The sequence below is a fragment of the Mobula birostris genome, chromosome 30 (assembly GCF_030028105.1).
Source record: "Mobula birostris isolate sMobBir1 chromosome 30, sMobBir1.hap1, whole genome shotgun sequence".
NCBI classification, from domain to species: Eukaryota; Metazoa; Chordata; class Chondrichthyes; order Myliobatiformes; family Myliobatidae; genus Mobula; species Mobula birostris.
The window spans coordinates 38,323,444-38,337,201 of record NC_092399.1 but is presented as its reverse complement, the minus strand read 5'-3'; the positions used below and the strand labels follow the sequence as shown (position 1 = coordinate 38,337,201).

At 41.8% G+C, this 13,758-nt stretch overlaps 1 protein-coding gene across 1 annotated transcript in view; it reads right to left on the bottom strand.

Moving 5' to 3' along the window:
• Positions 1-13,758, bottom strand: part of LOC140190525 (adhesion G protein-coupled receptor B2-like) — a 1,142,782-nt gene that overhangs the window by 764,054 nt on the left and 364,970 nt on the right. The window contains exon 8 of the mRNA XM_072247176.1: positions 9,609-9,715. Coding sequence (XP_072103277.1) covers positions 9,609-9,715 — 107 coding nt within the window. The remainder of the gene's footprint in view (positions 1-9,608; positions 9,716-13,758) is intronic.

The following is a 13,758-nucleotide window of genomic DNA, read 5'->3' as shown; positions in this document are numbered from 1 at the left end:
TTTGCCAATTTGTCTTGGAACAGCCTTTCATGAAGGATCTTGTGAAACCCATACTGAAGTTCATGTAGGCTACATCAATCTCACTGCCTTTTCCAATTTATTTTGTTACTTATTCAGAAAAAAACTCTATCAAGTTAAGGAAACAGGATATCCCATCACAAAATTATATTGACTACTCCCGATCAATACCTGCTTTCCAAGTTTAGATTTACCTTGTCACTCAGAACTTTATCTAATAGTTTTCGCTGATACTATTGCCTGACATAACCCCATTCTGTCTTGAGTAAAAATACCATCTGGCATCTCACCTGTATCCACCAAACATCCACCAGAGCCCCAGCAATCTCCTCCCTTGGTTCCCTCAGTGCCCTTGGAGACAGTTCATCTAGCCCTAGGGTTCATGCACACCTTTGCCCACTGAGACATCAAAAGCATCTTTTTTTTATGTTAAAATGCTCTAGACTATCCCAAGCACCCTCCCTGAAACCAGAAATCCTAATACTTTTCTCTTCAGTGAATACAGATAAAAATTATTCATTTTAAACCTTACCTATATCTTCTAGTTTCATGCACAGATTATCACTGAGATATCTAACAGACACTATCGTTGGAGAAGGCATCAATGAATCATGGCTGAAAGAAGATTAAAGCTAGGAGCTTAATGTCCAAGGGTACACAGTGTATCGAAAAGAAGGCGGGGGAGGGGGGCAGTGTTGCTCTGTTGGTAAAAAATGTAATCAAATCATTAGAAAGACGTGGCATAGGGTCAGAAGGTGTTGAATCTTTGTTGATAAAGCTAAGTTATAGTCATAGTCATACTTTATTGATCTCAGGGGGAAATTGGTTTTCATTACAGTTGCACCATAAATAATAAATAGTCATAGAACCATAAATAGTTAAATAGTAATATGTAAATTATGCCAGTAAACTATGAAATAAGTCCAGGACCAGCCTATCAGCACAGGGTGTCTGACCCTCCAAGGGAGGAGATGTAAAGTTTGATGGCCACAGGCAGGAATGACATCCTATGACGCTCTGTGCTGCATCTCGGTGGAATGAGTCTCTGGCTGAATGTACTCCTGTGCCCAACCAGTACATTATGTAGTGGATGGGAGACATTGACCAAGATGGCATGCAACTTAGACAGCATCCTCTTTTCAGGCACCACCGTGAGAGAGCCCAGTTCCATCCCCACAACTTCACTGGCCTTACAAATAAGTTTGTTGATTCTGTTGGTGTCTGCTACCCTCAGCCTGCTGTCCCAGCACATAACAGCAAACATGATAGCACTGGCCACCACAGACTCTAAGGATAACGCTAAGGGTAAAAATACCCTGATGGGAGTTGCATACAGATTTCCGCCTAAAGGATGTGGTTGACAAATTACAACAGGAGATAGAAAATGCATGCCAAAGGGCAATATTACAATAGTAAATGGGGATTTCAATATGCGGGTAGATTGGGAAAATCAGGTTGGTGCTGGATTCCAGGAGGAAGAATTTCTAGACAGCCTATGAGTTGGCTTTTTAGTGCAACTCATGGGGTGAGCCCGCTAGGGTAGCAGCTATTCTGGATTGGACAATGTGCAATGAACCAGAATCAATTAGAGAGCTTAAGGTAAAAGAATCCTTAGGAGCCAGTGACCATAAAATGATCAAATTTCACCCTGAAATTTGAGAAGGAGCAGTTAAAGTCAGATGTATCAGTATTACAATGGACTAAAGGGGTTTACAGCAGTATTAAAGAGGAGCTGGTCAGAATTTTTTGGAAAAGAACACTGGCAGGGATGATGGCAGAGCAGCAATGGCTGGAATTTCTGGAAGCAATTTGAAAAGCACAGGAAATATACATCCCAAAGAGGAAGAAGTATTCTAATGGAAAGATGACACAACCACGGCTAACATAGTCATAGTCATAGTCATACTTTATTGATCCCGGGGAAATTGGTTTTCGTTACAGTTGCACCATAAATAGTAAATAGTAATAAAACCATGAATAGTTAAATAGTAATATGTAAATTGTAAATTATGCCAGGAAGTCAAAGCCAGCAATTAAGCCAAAGAAAGGACATATAATAGAGCAAAAATTACTGGGAACTTAGAAGATCGGGAAACTTTTGAAAACCAACAGAAAACATTTAAAAAACAGTTATTAAGAAGGTAAAAATAGAATATCAACCAATAATATTAAAGAAAATACCAAAAGTTTCTTCAGAGACATAAAGTGTAAAAAATAGGCAAGAGTAGATATCGGACCATTGCAAAATTAAGCTGGAGAAGTAGAAATGGGACCACAAGGAAATGGTGGATAAACTGAATAAGTATTTTGCATCTGTCTTCACTGTGGAAAACACAAGCAGTATGGTGAAAGTTCCAGGTGTCAAGGGTCATGAAGTGTGTGAAGTTACCATTACCAGAGAGATGGTTCTTGGGGAGTCAGAATCAGGTTTATTATCACAGGCATGTGGCGTGAAATTTGTTAACTTAGCGGCAGTAGTTCAATGCAATAGATAATATACAAGAAAAAAACAAAATAATAATAATAATAATAAATAAATAAATAAATTACAATATACATATATTGAATAGATTAAAAATCATGCAAAAAAACAGAAATACTATGTATTAAAAAAGTGAGGTAACATCCAAAGGTTCAATGTCCATTTACTACTTGATCTGGTATTGGGAAACGAACCTGGTCAGGTGTCAGATCTCTCAGTGGGAGAGCATTTTGGAGATAGTGATCATACGGACCTGCTGAACCATGTCCACGCCCACCTGGACGAGCCAGCGAACACTGTGAGGGTCATGTTTTTTGACTTCTCCAGTGTGTTCAACACCATCCGCCCTGCTCTGCTAGGGGAGAAGCTGACAGCAATGCAGGTGGATGCTTTCCTGGTGTCACAGGTTCTTGATTACCTGACTGGCAGACCACAGTACGTGTGCTTGCAACACTGTGTGTCCAACAGAATGATCAGCAGCACTGGGGCTCCACGGGGCACTGTCTTGTCTCCCTTTCTCTTCACCATTTACACCTCGGACTTCAACTACTGCACGGAGTCTTGTCATCTTCAGAAGTTTTCTGAAGACTCTGCCATAGTTGGATGCATCAGCAAGGGAGATGAGGCTGAGTACAGGGCTATGGTAGGAAACTTTGTCACATGGTGTGAGCAGAATTATCTGCAGCTTAATGTGAAAAAGACTAAGGAGCTGGTGGTAGACCTGAGGAGAGCTAAGGTACCGGTGACCCCTGTTTCCATCCAGGGGGTCAGTGTGGACATGGTGGAGGATTACATATACCTGGGGATACAAATTGACAATAACCTGGTCTGGTCAAAGAACACTGAGGCTACCTACAAGAAGGGTCAGAGCCGTCTCCATTTCCTGAGGAGACTGAGGTCCTTTAACATCTGCTGGACGATGCTGAGGATGTTCTACGAGTCTGTGGTGGCCAGTGCGATCATGTTTGCTGTTGTGCGCTGGGGCAGCAGGCTGAGGGTAGCAGACACCAACAGAATCAACAAACTCATTCGTAAGGCCAGTGATGTTGTGGGGATGGAACTGGACTCTCTGACGGTGGTGTCTGAAAAGAGGATGCTGTCCAAGTTGCATGCCATCTTGGACAATGTCTCCCATCTACTACATAATGTACTGGTTGGGCACAGGAGTACATTCAGCCAGAGACTCATTCCACCGAGATGCAACACAGAGCGTCATAGGAAGTCATTCCTGCCTGTGGCCATCAAACCTTACAACTCCTCCCTTGGAGGGTCAGACACCCTGAGCCAATAGGCCGGTCCTGGACTTATTTCCTGGTGTAATTTACATATTACTATTTAATTATTTATGGTTTTATTACTATTTAATTATTTATGGTGCAACTGTAACGAAAACCAATTTCCCCCGGGATCAATAAAGTATGATTATGACTATGACTAATTCTATCTCTTTTACAATAGCAATGGAGAGCGATAGGTACAGACAAGTTAGAAAAGTGTTTAATTGGAGTAAGGGGAGTTGTGAGGCCATCAGGCAGGAAATTGGAAGCTTAAATTCGAAACAGATGTTCTCAGGGAAAAGTACAGAAGAAATATAGCAAATGTTCAGGGGATATTTGTGTGGAGTTCGCAAAGGTACGTTCCAATGAGACAGGGAAGTTATGGTAGGGTACAGGAACTGTGGTGTACAAAGGCTGTAATAAATCTAGTCAAGAAGAAAAGACAAGCTTACAAAAGGTTCAGAGAGCTAGGTAATGTTAGAGATCCAGAAGATTATAAGACTAATAAGAAGGAGCTTAAGGAGGAAATTAGGAGAGCCAGAAGGGGTCATGAGAAGGCCTTGGCGGGCAGGATTAAGGAAAACTCCAAGGCTTTCTACAAGTATGTGAAGAGCAAGAGGATAGGATGTGAAAGAATAGGACCTATTAAGTGTGACAGTGGGAAAGTATGATTGGAACCTGAGGAAACAGCAGAAGTACTTAATGAATATTTTACTTCAATGTTCACTATGGAAAAGTATCTTGATGATTGTAGTAACACACATGAAAGTTGCTGGTGAACACAGCAGACCAGGCAATATCTCTAGGAAGAGGTACAGTCGACGTTTCGGGCTGAGACCCTTTGTCTTGGTGATTGTAGTGATGACTTGCAGCAGACTGAAAAGCTTGAGCATGTAGATATTAAGAATGAGGATGTGCTGCAGCTTTTAGAAAGCAACAAGTTGGATAAGTCACCGGGACTGGATGAGATGTACCCCAGGCTACTGTGGGAGGTGAGGGAAGAGATTGCTGAGCCTCTGGCGATGATCTTTGCATCATCAATGGGGACGGGAGAGGTTCTGGGGGATTGGAGGGTTGCGGATGTTGTTCCTTTATTCAAGAAAGGGAGTAGAGATAGCCCAGGAAATTATAAACCAGTGAGTCCTACCTCAGTGGTTGGTAAGTTGATGGAGAAGATCCTGAGAGGCAGGATTTATGAACATTTGGAGAGGTATAATATGATTAGGAATAGTCAGCATGGCTTTGTCAAGGGCAGGTCGTGCCTTACAAGCCTGATAGAACTTTTTGAGGATGTGACCAAACACATTGATGAAGGAAGAGCTATAGATGTAGTGTATATGGATTTCAGCAAAGCATTTGATAAGGTACCCCATGCAAGGCTTATTGAGAAAGTAAGGATCCAAGGGGACATTGCTTTGTGGATTTAGAGCTGGCTTGCCCATAGAAGGCAAAGAGTGGTTGTAGACAGGTCATATTCTGCATGGAGGTCGGTCACCAGTGGTGTGCCTCAGGGATCTGTTCTGGGACCCTTACTCTTCGTGATTTTTATAAATGACCTGGATGAGGAAGTGGAGGGATGGGTTAGTAAGTTTATTGATGACACAAAGGTTGGAGGTGTTGTGGATAGTGTGGAGGGCTGTCAGAGGTTACAGCGGGACATTGATAGGATGCAAAACTGGGCTGAGAAGTGGCAGATGGAGTTCAACCCAGGTAAGTGTGAAGTGGTTCATTTTGGTGGGTCAAATATGATGGCAGAATATGGTATTAATGGTACAACTCTTGGCAGTGTGGAGGATCAGAGGGATCTTGGGGTCCGAGTCCATAGGACGTTCAAAGCAGCTGTGCAGGTTGACTCTGTGGTTAACAAGGCATGCTGTGCTTTGGCCTTCAGTAATCATGGAATTGAATTTAGGAGCTGAGAGGTAATGTTGCAGCTATATAGGACCCTGGTCAGACCCCATTTGGAGTACTGTGCTCAGTTCTGGTCACCTCACTATAGGAAGGGTATGGAAGCCATAGAAAGGGTGCAGAGGAGATTTACAAGGATGTTGCCTGGATTGGGAAGCATGCCTTATGAGAAGAGGTTGAGTGAACTCGGCCTTTTCTCCTTGGAGCGACGGAGGATGAGAGGTGATCTGATAGTATAAGATGATGAGAGGCATTGATTGTGTGGATAGTCAGAGGCTTTTTCCCAGGGCTGAAATGGTTGCCATCAGAGGACACAAATTTAAGGTGCTGGGGAGTAGGTACGGAGGAGATGTCAGGGGTAAATTTTTTTACTCAGAGAGTGGTGAGTGCGTGGAATGGGCTGCCGGCAACGGTGGTGGAGGCAGATATGATAGGGTCTTTTAAGAGACTTTTGGATAGGTACATGGAGCTTAGAAAAATAGAGGGCTATAGGTAAGTCTAGTAATTTCTAAGGTAGGGACATGTTCGGGAAAACTTTGTGGGCCAAAGGGCCTGTATTGTGCTATAGGTTTTCTATGTTTCCATGAATCAGATGGCAGAGGGGAAGAATCTGCTCAATAAGCTACAAGCCATGGTATTACAGGAAAGATTCTAGCGTTGATATCGCAGTGCTGGATTGGCAGCAGGCAAAGTGTGGGAACAAAGAGAGCCTTGACTCGTTGGCTTCCTGTGACTAGTGGTGTGTCACAGGGCTTCGTGTTGGAACTGAGTCTTTTTAAGTTATATGTCAATGATTTGGATGATTGAATTGATGGCTTTGTAGCAAAGTTTGCAAGCAATACAAAGATCGGTGGAGGGGCAGGTAGTTTTGAAGACTGTGGAAGGATTTAGACAGATAAGGAGAATAGGTAAGGAATTGGCAGATGGAATATAATGTCAGGAAGTGTATGGCCATATATTTCGGCAGAAGGAATGAAAAGGTTGTCTGCTTTCAAAATGGAGAGAAAATACAAAAAAACTGAGGTGCAAAGGGATTTGGGGGGTCCTCGTGCAGGATTCCGTATTGGTTAATTTGCAGTTTGTGCCTGGAAAATGCAGTGTTACCATTCACTTCAAGAGGACTAGAATATAAAAGCAAGGACATAATGTTGAGACTTTATATAGCACTGGTGAAGCTTCACTTGGAGTATTGTGAGAAGTTTTGAGATCCTTATCTTAGAAAGGACGTGCTGAAATTGGAGAGGTTCTAAGGAGGTTCATGAAAATGATTCCAGGATTGAATGGCTTGTCATATGAAGAGCGTTTGATGGCTCTGAGCCTGTATTCGCTGGAATTCAGAAGCATGATGGGTGACCTCAATGAAACTATCAAATAGTGAAAGGCCTTGATAGAGAGATGTGGAGAAAGTGTTTCATATGACGGGAAAGTCTAAGACCAGAGGATACAACCTCAGAATAGAGGGACAGAGATGAGGAGGAATTTATTCAGCCAAAGAGTGGTGGAAAGAGTGTATGGAATTCTTTGACACAGGCAGCTGTGGAGGCTAAGTTTTAATGTATAGTTAAGGCAGAGGTTGATTGGCATGTGGGGATATAGGAAGAAGGCAGGAGATTGGGGCCGAAAGGAAAATTGGATCAGCCATGATGAAATGTTGGGCCAAAAGGCCTAATTCTGCTCCTATATCTTATGATCTTCTGGACTTACTAGCTCTAAGCTCTCAGTATTTCATGTTTGAAAAGCTCCAATCTGTCACCTACTGATTTAAATTCAAGTAGTTGCTCAATATACACAAAGTGCCAGAGGAACAACTTCACCCTTTCCCAATCCTACCATGAAACTTAGAGCTATAGTCTTTATTTCCAAAATGCTTTCCCACTGACACTTCAACCACTCACCCACTTTCATTCACTAATATTAGGTCCAGTACTGACCCTTCTCTCTTAGGACTATCTACATACTGACTCAAAAAGTTCTCCTGGATGCAGTTTACAAATTCCACCTCCACTAAATTTTTCACAATAACATGATCCCACTAAAAATAAGACATACTTCCTCATGACTGTTGGTAAGTGATTCCTTAGTTGATACTGTAATGCCAGCTCCTCTTTTGTTTCCTTCCCTTCCATACCTGAAGCTTGAATGCCCTGAAATGTTGATTTGCCAGTCCTGCCCTTCTTTCAAGCATGGCTTCGTACCTGCAACAATTGTATATTCCTATTTGCTCATTAACACCTCAAATTCATCAGTTTTATCAGTCAGGCATTAAATAAGATTCAATTTAGCCTTTCAATCTTCCCTTGCACCTTTACTGCCATACTTTCTTTGTCTACTGGGCCTTCTATATTTGACTGTGCCTACCTTCTAATTGTACTCTGTACTCTGATATACTGACAGATTAGTTTAAGCACTGTCCAATACCTCAAGTAAACCTTCTATTGTATTGTACCCCTTCTAGTTCAATGTAATCAGTCCTGCTCATACAGGTCCCACCTTCCCTAGACACAATCCCAATTATTTAAAAATATAAAGTCCTCACTCCCACACCATTCTTTTGGTCGTTCATACAATTCCTCCTTCTTGTGACCAATGACATACAGCAATGCCTCTGCTTAGCCACCTTAATAAACACCTGTCCTTTCTCCATTGTCTAAGATTGCTAATTGTTTGGAAATTCAGAATCCGCGGCGGTTTTGATTGTTCCATTGCCTACTCTCACTTGTGCACATATCTCTGTGTTGTTTTGATTCAGATGAATAACACATAACATTCAGACATGGCACCTCCTTTCTATGCACCAGCATCCCTGAAACCATTTCCCATTAACTTATTTATTCTAACATACTAGAAAACTGTTGATAACTTAAATTGATAAAAGTGGCTATGTATTCATCAGCCAGAAGGAACCTTTATGGTGTTTTTCCTTTTAACAGCCTTCTTCTGGAACCTTCTTCACCAAGGATTGTTGGAACACTAGTTCAACCGAAGACTGAACTATAAAAGTCACTTCAAATGAACAGTTATTGTCCATTTATCAATATTACATATTGGCTCTTAAACTAATCCAGTGAAGCCTGATATAAGCTCAGGGATCAGCTTCCATATATGTTTGTTGCAGTCCTTTGGAGATAATACTAAGTCTCATAATTCTATGCAACCTTTCCAGTTTGTGTCAGGACATGCCCACTTAACCTAAATTCACGCTTTTGTAACGTTAGCTCAGCCTTTTTTCCCTCCTCAGATGCTCCCTGATTAGCTGAGACTTCTCAGCGTCCTCCTTCATTTGACATTTCTGCAGATTGCAGTGCTCGGTATCTTGCAGTTCCAGTATGTTTTTTTAACTAAATGCTTTCATTCATCTTCCTCTATGTACATTCCTGCAGAAAGATCAGTTATTCATTCCCCTCCTACAGACTGCGCCAAAAGCAACTTTCTCAGTGAGGCAGATTTTACAGACATTATTTTAGAGATTAACTCTACCCTTTTAGACATACTTTTTGTTCTTTCTATTTTGCCTCATCTCTGCAATTTAAAATGAACCTGCTTTTTCACCTTTCTGGTTATAATGAAGGGCTTTTTCACCTTTCTGGTTACGATGAAGAGCTACTGTCCTGAAGTGGCAAGTCTGACCCATCATACTGGTTTTTTTTCAGATTTTCAGAATTTGCTGTATTTTATTTTGCAATTTTCAAGTCTCCTTCTTTGCATGCAATACTTGTTTTTTCACTTTAGAACTGCATTAGCAATCAGTTCAAGACTTATTGGAAGAGATTTTATTGCGAGCACTTTTAGTCAGGAAGCTTGCAGTCAAGTAAACTGAATTAGATACAGATCAGGATCCCTTATCATACAATGCACCACCTAATGATCCATATTATTAACATCCTTGGATTGATACAATATACAAAAGAAGTGATTGTACCTACCGACACATATAGATGCCTGTAATCATGTGAAACACATCTAGCAAAACTTGGTGGGCCCCAAAATGCGATTCCACGAGAATTTAACAAACATCTGCGGCTGGCTGAACCTAAGTATAACAAAAATGAAAGAAGTAAGCATAATATGGTAACAGCATGACTCCCTGTACATTCCAGTGTCCTTTCACATATCATATTATTTAAACTTTCAATGTAATAATGAAAACCATAAGCTTGCAGATTATCATCACAAACAAGTGCAGATGCTAGAAATCCAAGGAACACATACAAATTGCTGGAGGAACACAGCAGGCCAGGCAGCATCAATGGAAAAGAGCATAGTTGATGTTTTGGCTGAGAACCTTCAGCAGAGGTGTCTTCCTCTCTTCCTCCTGTCCTCCCATTTTGTCCCATTTCCTAGCTCACCAACACAGTACAGCCACCCCCATGGTGAGCACTAACCCTCACTGCGCTTTCACTCGTAGTGTTTCATTCACATACTACCCAGACACAGTTCATTCACAGGCCACCCACCACCAGCACTCCCATCTGGTTCTGGTTCAAACTGCCTTTCATCTCCAATGGGTCACGATATGAATTTTCCTGACTGAACCCATTTTTTTTTTAACGAGGCCGAGTGGCTAGCTCGACGTTCAACACGGCACGGATGGAAAGCGTGCTCGGGGGGTGGCCCGACTTGGATTTGAACTCGGGATCCTTTGCTCCGGAGTCCGGCGCTGATGCCACTGTGCCACCAGCCAGCCACCTCCCTTACTAATCAGAGTCCAGCACAAGTAGCCTTTGTGTTCCTGCTTATCCCCCTCCAGAAGCTGACTCCAATCTTCACACCACCACAACACCTCTCCCCCCCACACACTGCTCCATCCATTTTTTTTTACCTCTTTTTCCTATTACCTTTCTTTGTTTGCTTCCATCTATCATACACCTGCCAGTGACCCCCAATTCCAACATTCTGCTCCCATCCTTTACCTATCTGCCTGTCACTGTACACTCCTCCTGAGACCACCAAACACCGTGGACCCTTTTCTCATCACACCCCTATTCTTCCTTATACCGACCATCTCCCCTCTCCACTCTCAGTCTTGATGCAGAGTATCAACTGAAATGCTGACAACTCCTTTTCCTCCGCAGATGCTGCTTGACATAGAGTTCCTCCATCAGATTTTCTGTTACTCTTTATATTTTGAGTTGGGGAGTCACAGTAGTGTGACACTATTACAGCACCGTGCACTGGAGTTCGGAGTTCAGTTCTGATGCTGTACGAAAGAAGCTTATACGTCCTTCCCATGGAGGTGTGGGTTTCCTCCGGATTCTCCAATTTTCTCCCACATTTTCCACGTTGTGCCAGTTAGTAGGTTAAGATCCCACGACCATAAGACATAGGAGCAGAATTAGGCCATCTGGCCCACTGAGTCTGCTCTGCCATTCAATGATCCCTTTTCCTATCTCCTCCTCAACCCCACTTCCCAGCCTTTTCCCCATAACTTTCATCCCATGTCTAATCAAGAACTTATCAATCTCTGCCTTACATACACCCAATGATCTAGCCTCCACAGCTGCATGTGGCAACAAACCCCACAAATTCACCACCCTTTGGTTAAAGAAATTTCTCTGCATCTGTTTTGAAAGAGTACCCCTCTATCCTGAGGCTGTTCCCTTTTGTCCTAGACTCTCCCACCATGGGAAACATCCTTTTCACGTCTACTCCGTCTAGGTCTTTCAACATTCAAAAAGTTTCAATGAGATCCCCCCTCCTCCTTCTGAATTCCAGCGAGAACAGACGCAGAACCATCAAATGTTCCTTGTATGATAACCCTTTCATTCCTGGAATCATCCTTGTGAACCTCCTCTGGACCCTCTCCAATGCCAACACATCTTTGCTAAGATGAGGGGCCCCAACACTGTTCACAATACTCAAGGATTACCAGTGCCTTATAAAGTCTTAGCATCATATCCTTGCTGTTGTAATCTAGGCCTCTTGAAATGAATGCTAACATGGCATTTGTCTTTCTCACCTGCCGGTTAACCTTCAGGGTGTTCTGCACAAGGACTCCCAAGTCCCTCTGCATCTCAGATTCCTGGATTTTCTCCCCATTTAGAAAATAGTCCACACATTTATTTCTACTACCAAAGTGCATGAATATTGTATAATGCTTTAACAGATGAAATAGAAGCAGGTCATCTGGTCCCTTGAACCAACCTTGACGTTCAACAGAATTTTTGACTCCAATTTAATTTTCCTGCTACATCAAAAAAAAAGTTTCATTGTGCTATAGAGTAAGCTGTAAATATATTTATTTGACAGCATTTGGAACTCTCTGGGCTTAAAGAATTCAAAACACTCAGAGAAAACTTCCTCACCTTACTTATAATTGATTAAGCACCCTTCCTGAGATCACATTCCCTGTCTAGTCTCATTTCCAAGGTTTCCTTTGTTCAGTTGACAACTTCATCAATCTTCATCTGCCATCTTACTGATCATATCTCCTCCATTCACATGCAAATCATTCATGCGTGTGACAAACAGTAAGAGTTGCATGCTTAGTTGTCAGGAAGAAAGAAAACGTTACTCATTGGCTTTTAGGGAAATGAGTTTACAGCAGGAACTAAAGATGACATTTAGCCTTTTGGTATATAATTGGAGGAAAATTTGTTCACACACTGTTGACTGTTGGACAAATTCATGATAGTGTGATCAGGAGAAGTAGTGATAAAAATGGATATCATAGTGTCCATGTGAAAACTAGTGCCATGATTCCAGGTGGCAAATGAGAAATGGGAAGTGCCCAAAGTTAGGTCCTTGGGGAATGTCAAAGGTCATTATGCAGGTAGAGTGAGAGAAGTTTTGGCTTTGTATTTCCTTTTTCATTGCTTCTTTTTCACCATCTGGCCTTGCCACTCACCATAATTCTGATACAATGAAATGACACCTCCTTCAGCTCACAATATTCTCCACAAATATTCTCAAAGCTTTGCCAGTAACAGTCATGATACGTTTGCCTAATTCTCGGGTGCACTAAATAGCCCTCTAGCACAAGCTATCGATGACTCATCATGGAGAAAATGAAGAAAAGAGAGCCCTATAAACAGCAGTTGGTAACCACAGAGAATATGATCATAGAGGTAAACAACAGATCACTGTCCCTGTTCGAAAAAGGCAGGATTTAGCATTTGTTGCTGTATGGTGAGGGCATTAAATATTGTCAGTCTACAGTATGCCACATCTAAATTTAAATTATTCTGATTTGATTTTAAATGAAATATCATGCTAAACTCTATATTTCCATAACTAAACTTAATTTTTCCTCCAGATGAAAGTAGAGCAAGCTTTGGATCTTGGTGGCTGATAGGGGGGTACAATATTACAGGACGTTAGGTACATCCTGCATCTGATAAAGTGCTCATGGTCTTCTGCTGCTGCAGCCCATCCACTTCAAGGTTTGAAATGTTGTGCATTTGGAGATGCTCTTCCACACACTACTAATGCGTGGTTATTTGAGCTACTGTCACCTGCCTGTCAGCATGAAGCAGTCTGGACATTCTCAAAGTTCAAAAGTTCAAAATAAATGTATTATCAAAATACATACTGTAGATGTCACAATTTATTACCCTGAGATTCATTTTCTTGTGGGTAGATACAAGGAGACACAATAGAAGCTACACACAAAGATGGAGAAGCAGCCAATGTGCAAAAGATAGCAAAATGCACAATAGAAAAATAAAACAAAATAATAATAATAATAAATAATATTGAAAACATGAGCAGCAGAGTCCTTGAAAGACTATGGGTTGTGGAATCATTTCAGTGTTGGGTATTGAGTGAAGTCATCGAATCTGGTTCAAGAGCCTGATGGTTGAGGGGTAATAACTGCTCCTGAACCTGTGGTGTAGGACCTGAGGCTACTTCCTTCCTAATGGCAGCAGTGAGAAGAGACCATGACCTTGACAGTGGGGATCGGGATCCTTAATGATGACTACTGCTTTCCTGGAACAGTACTCCTTGTAGATATGCTCAATGATCAGGAGGGTTATAGCTATGATGAACTATGCTGTATCAACTACCTTTTATAAGCTTTTCCTTTCAAAGAATTTGGTGTTTCTATTCTAGGCCATGATACAACCAGTTAGTATA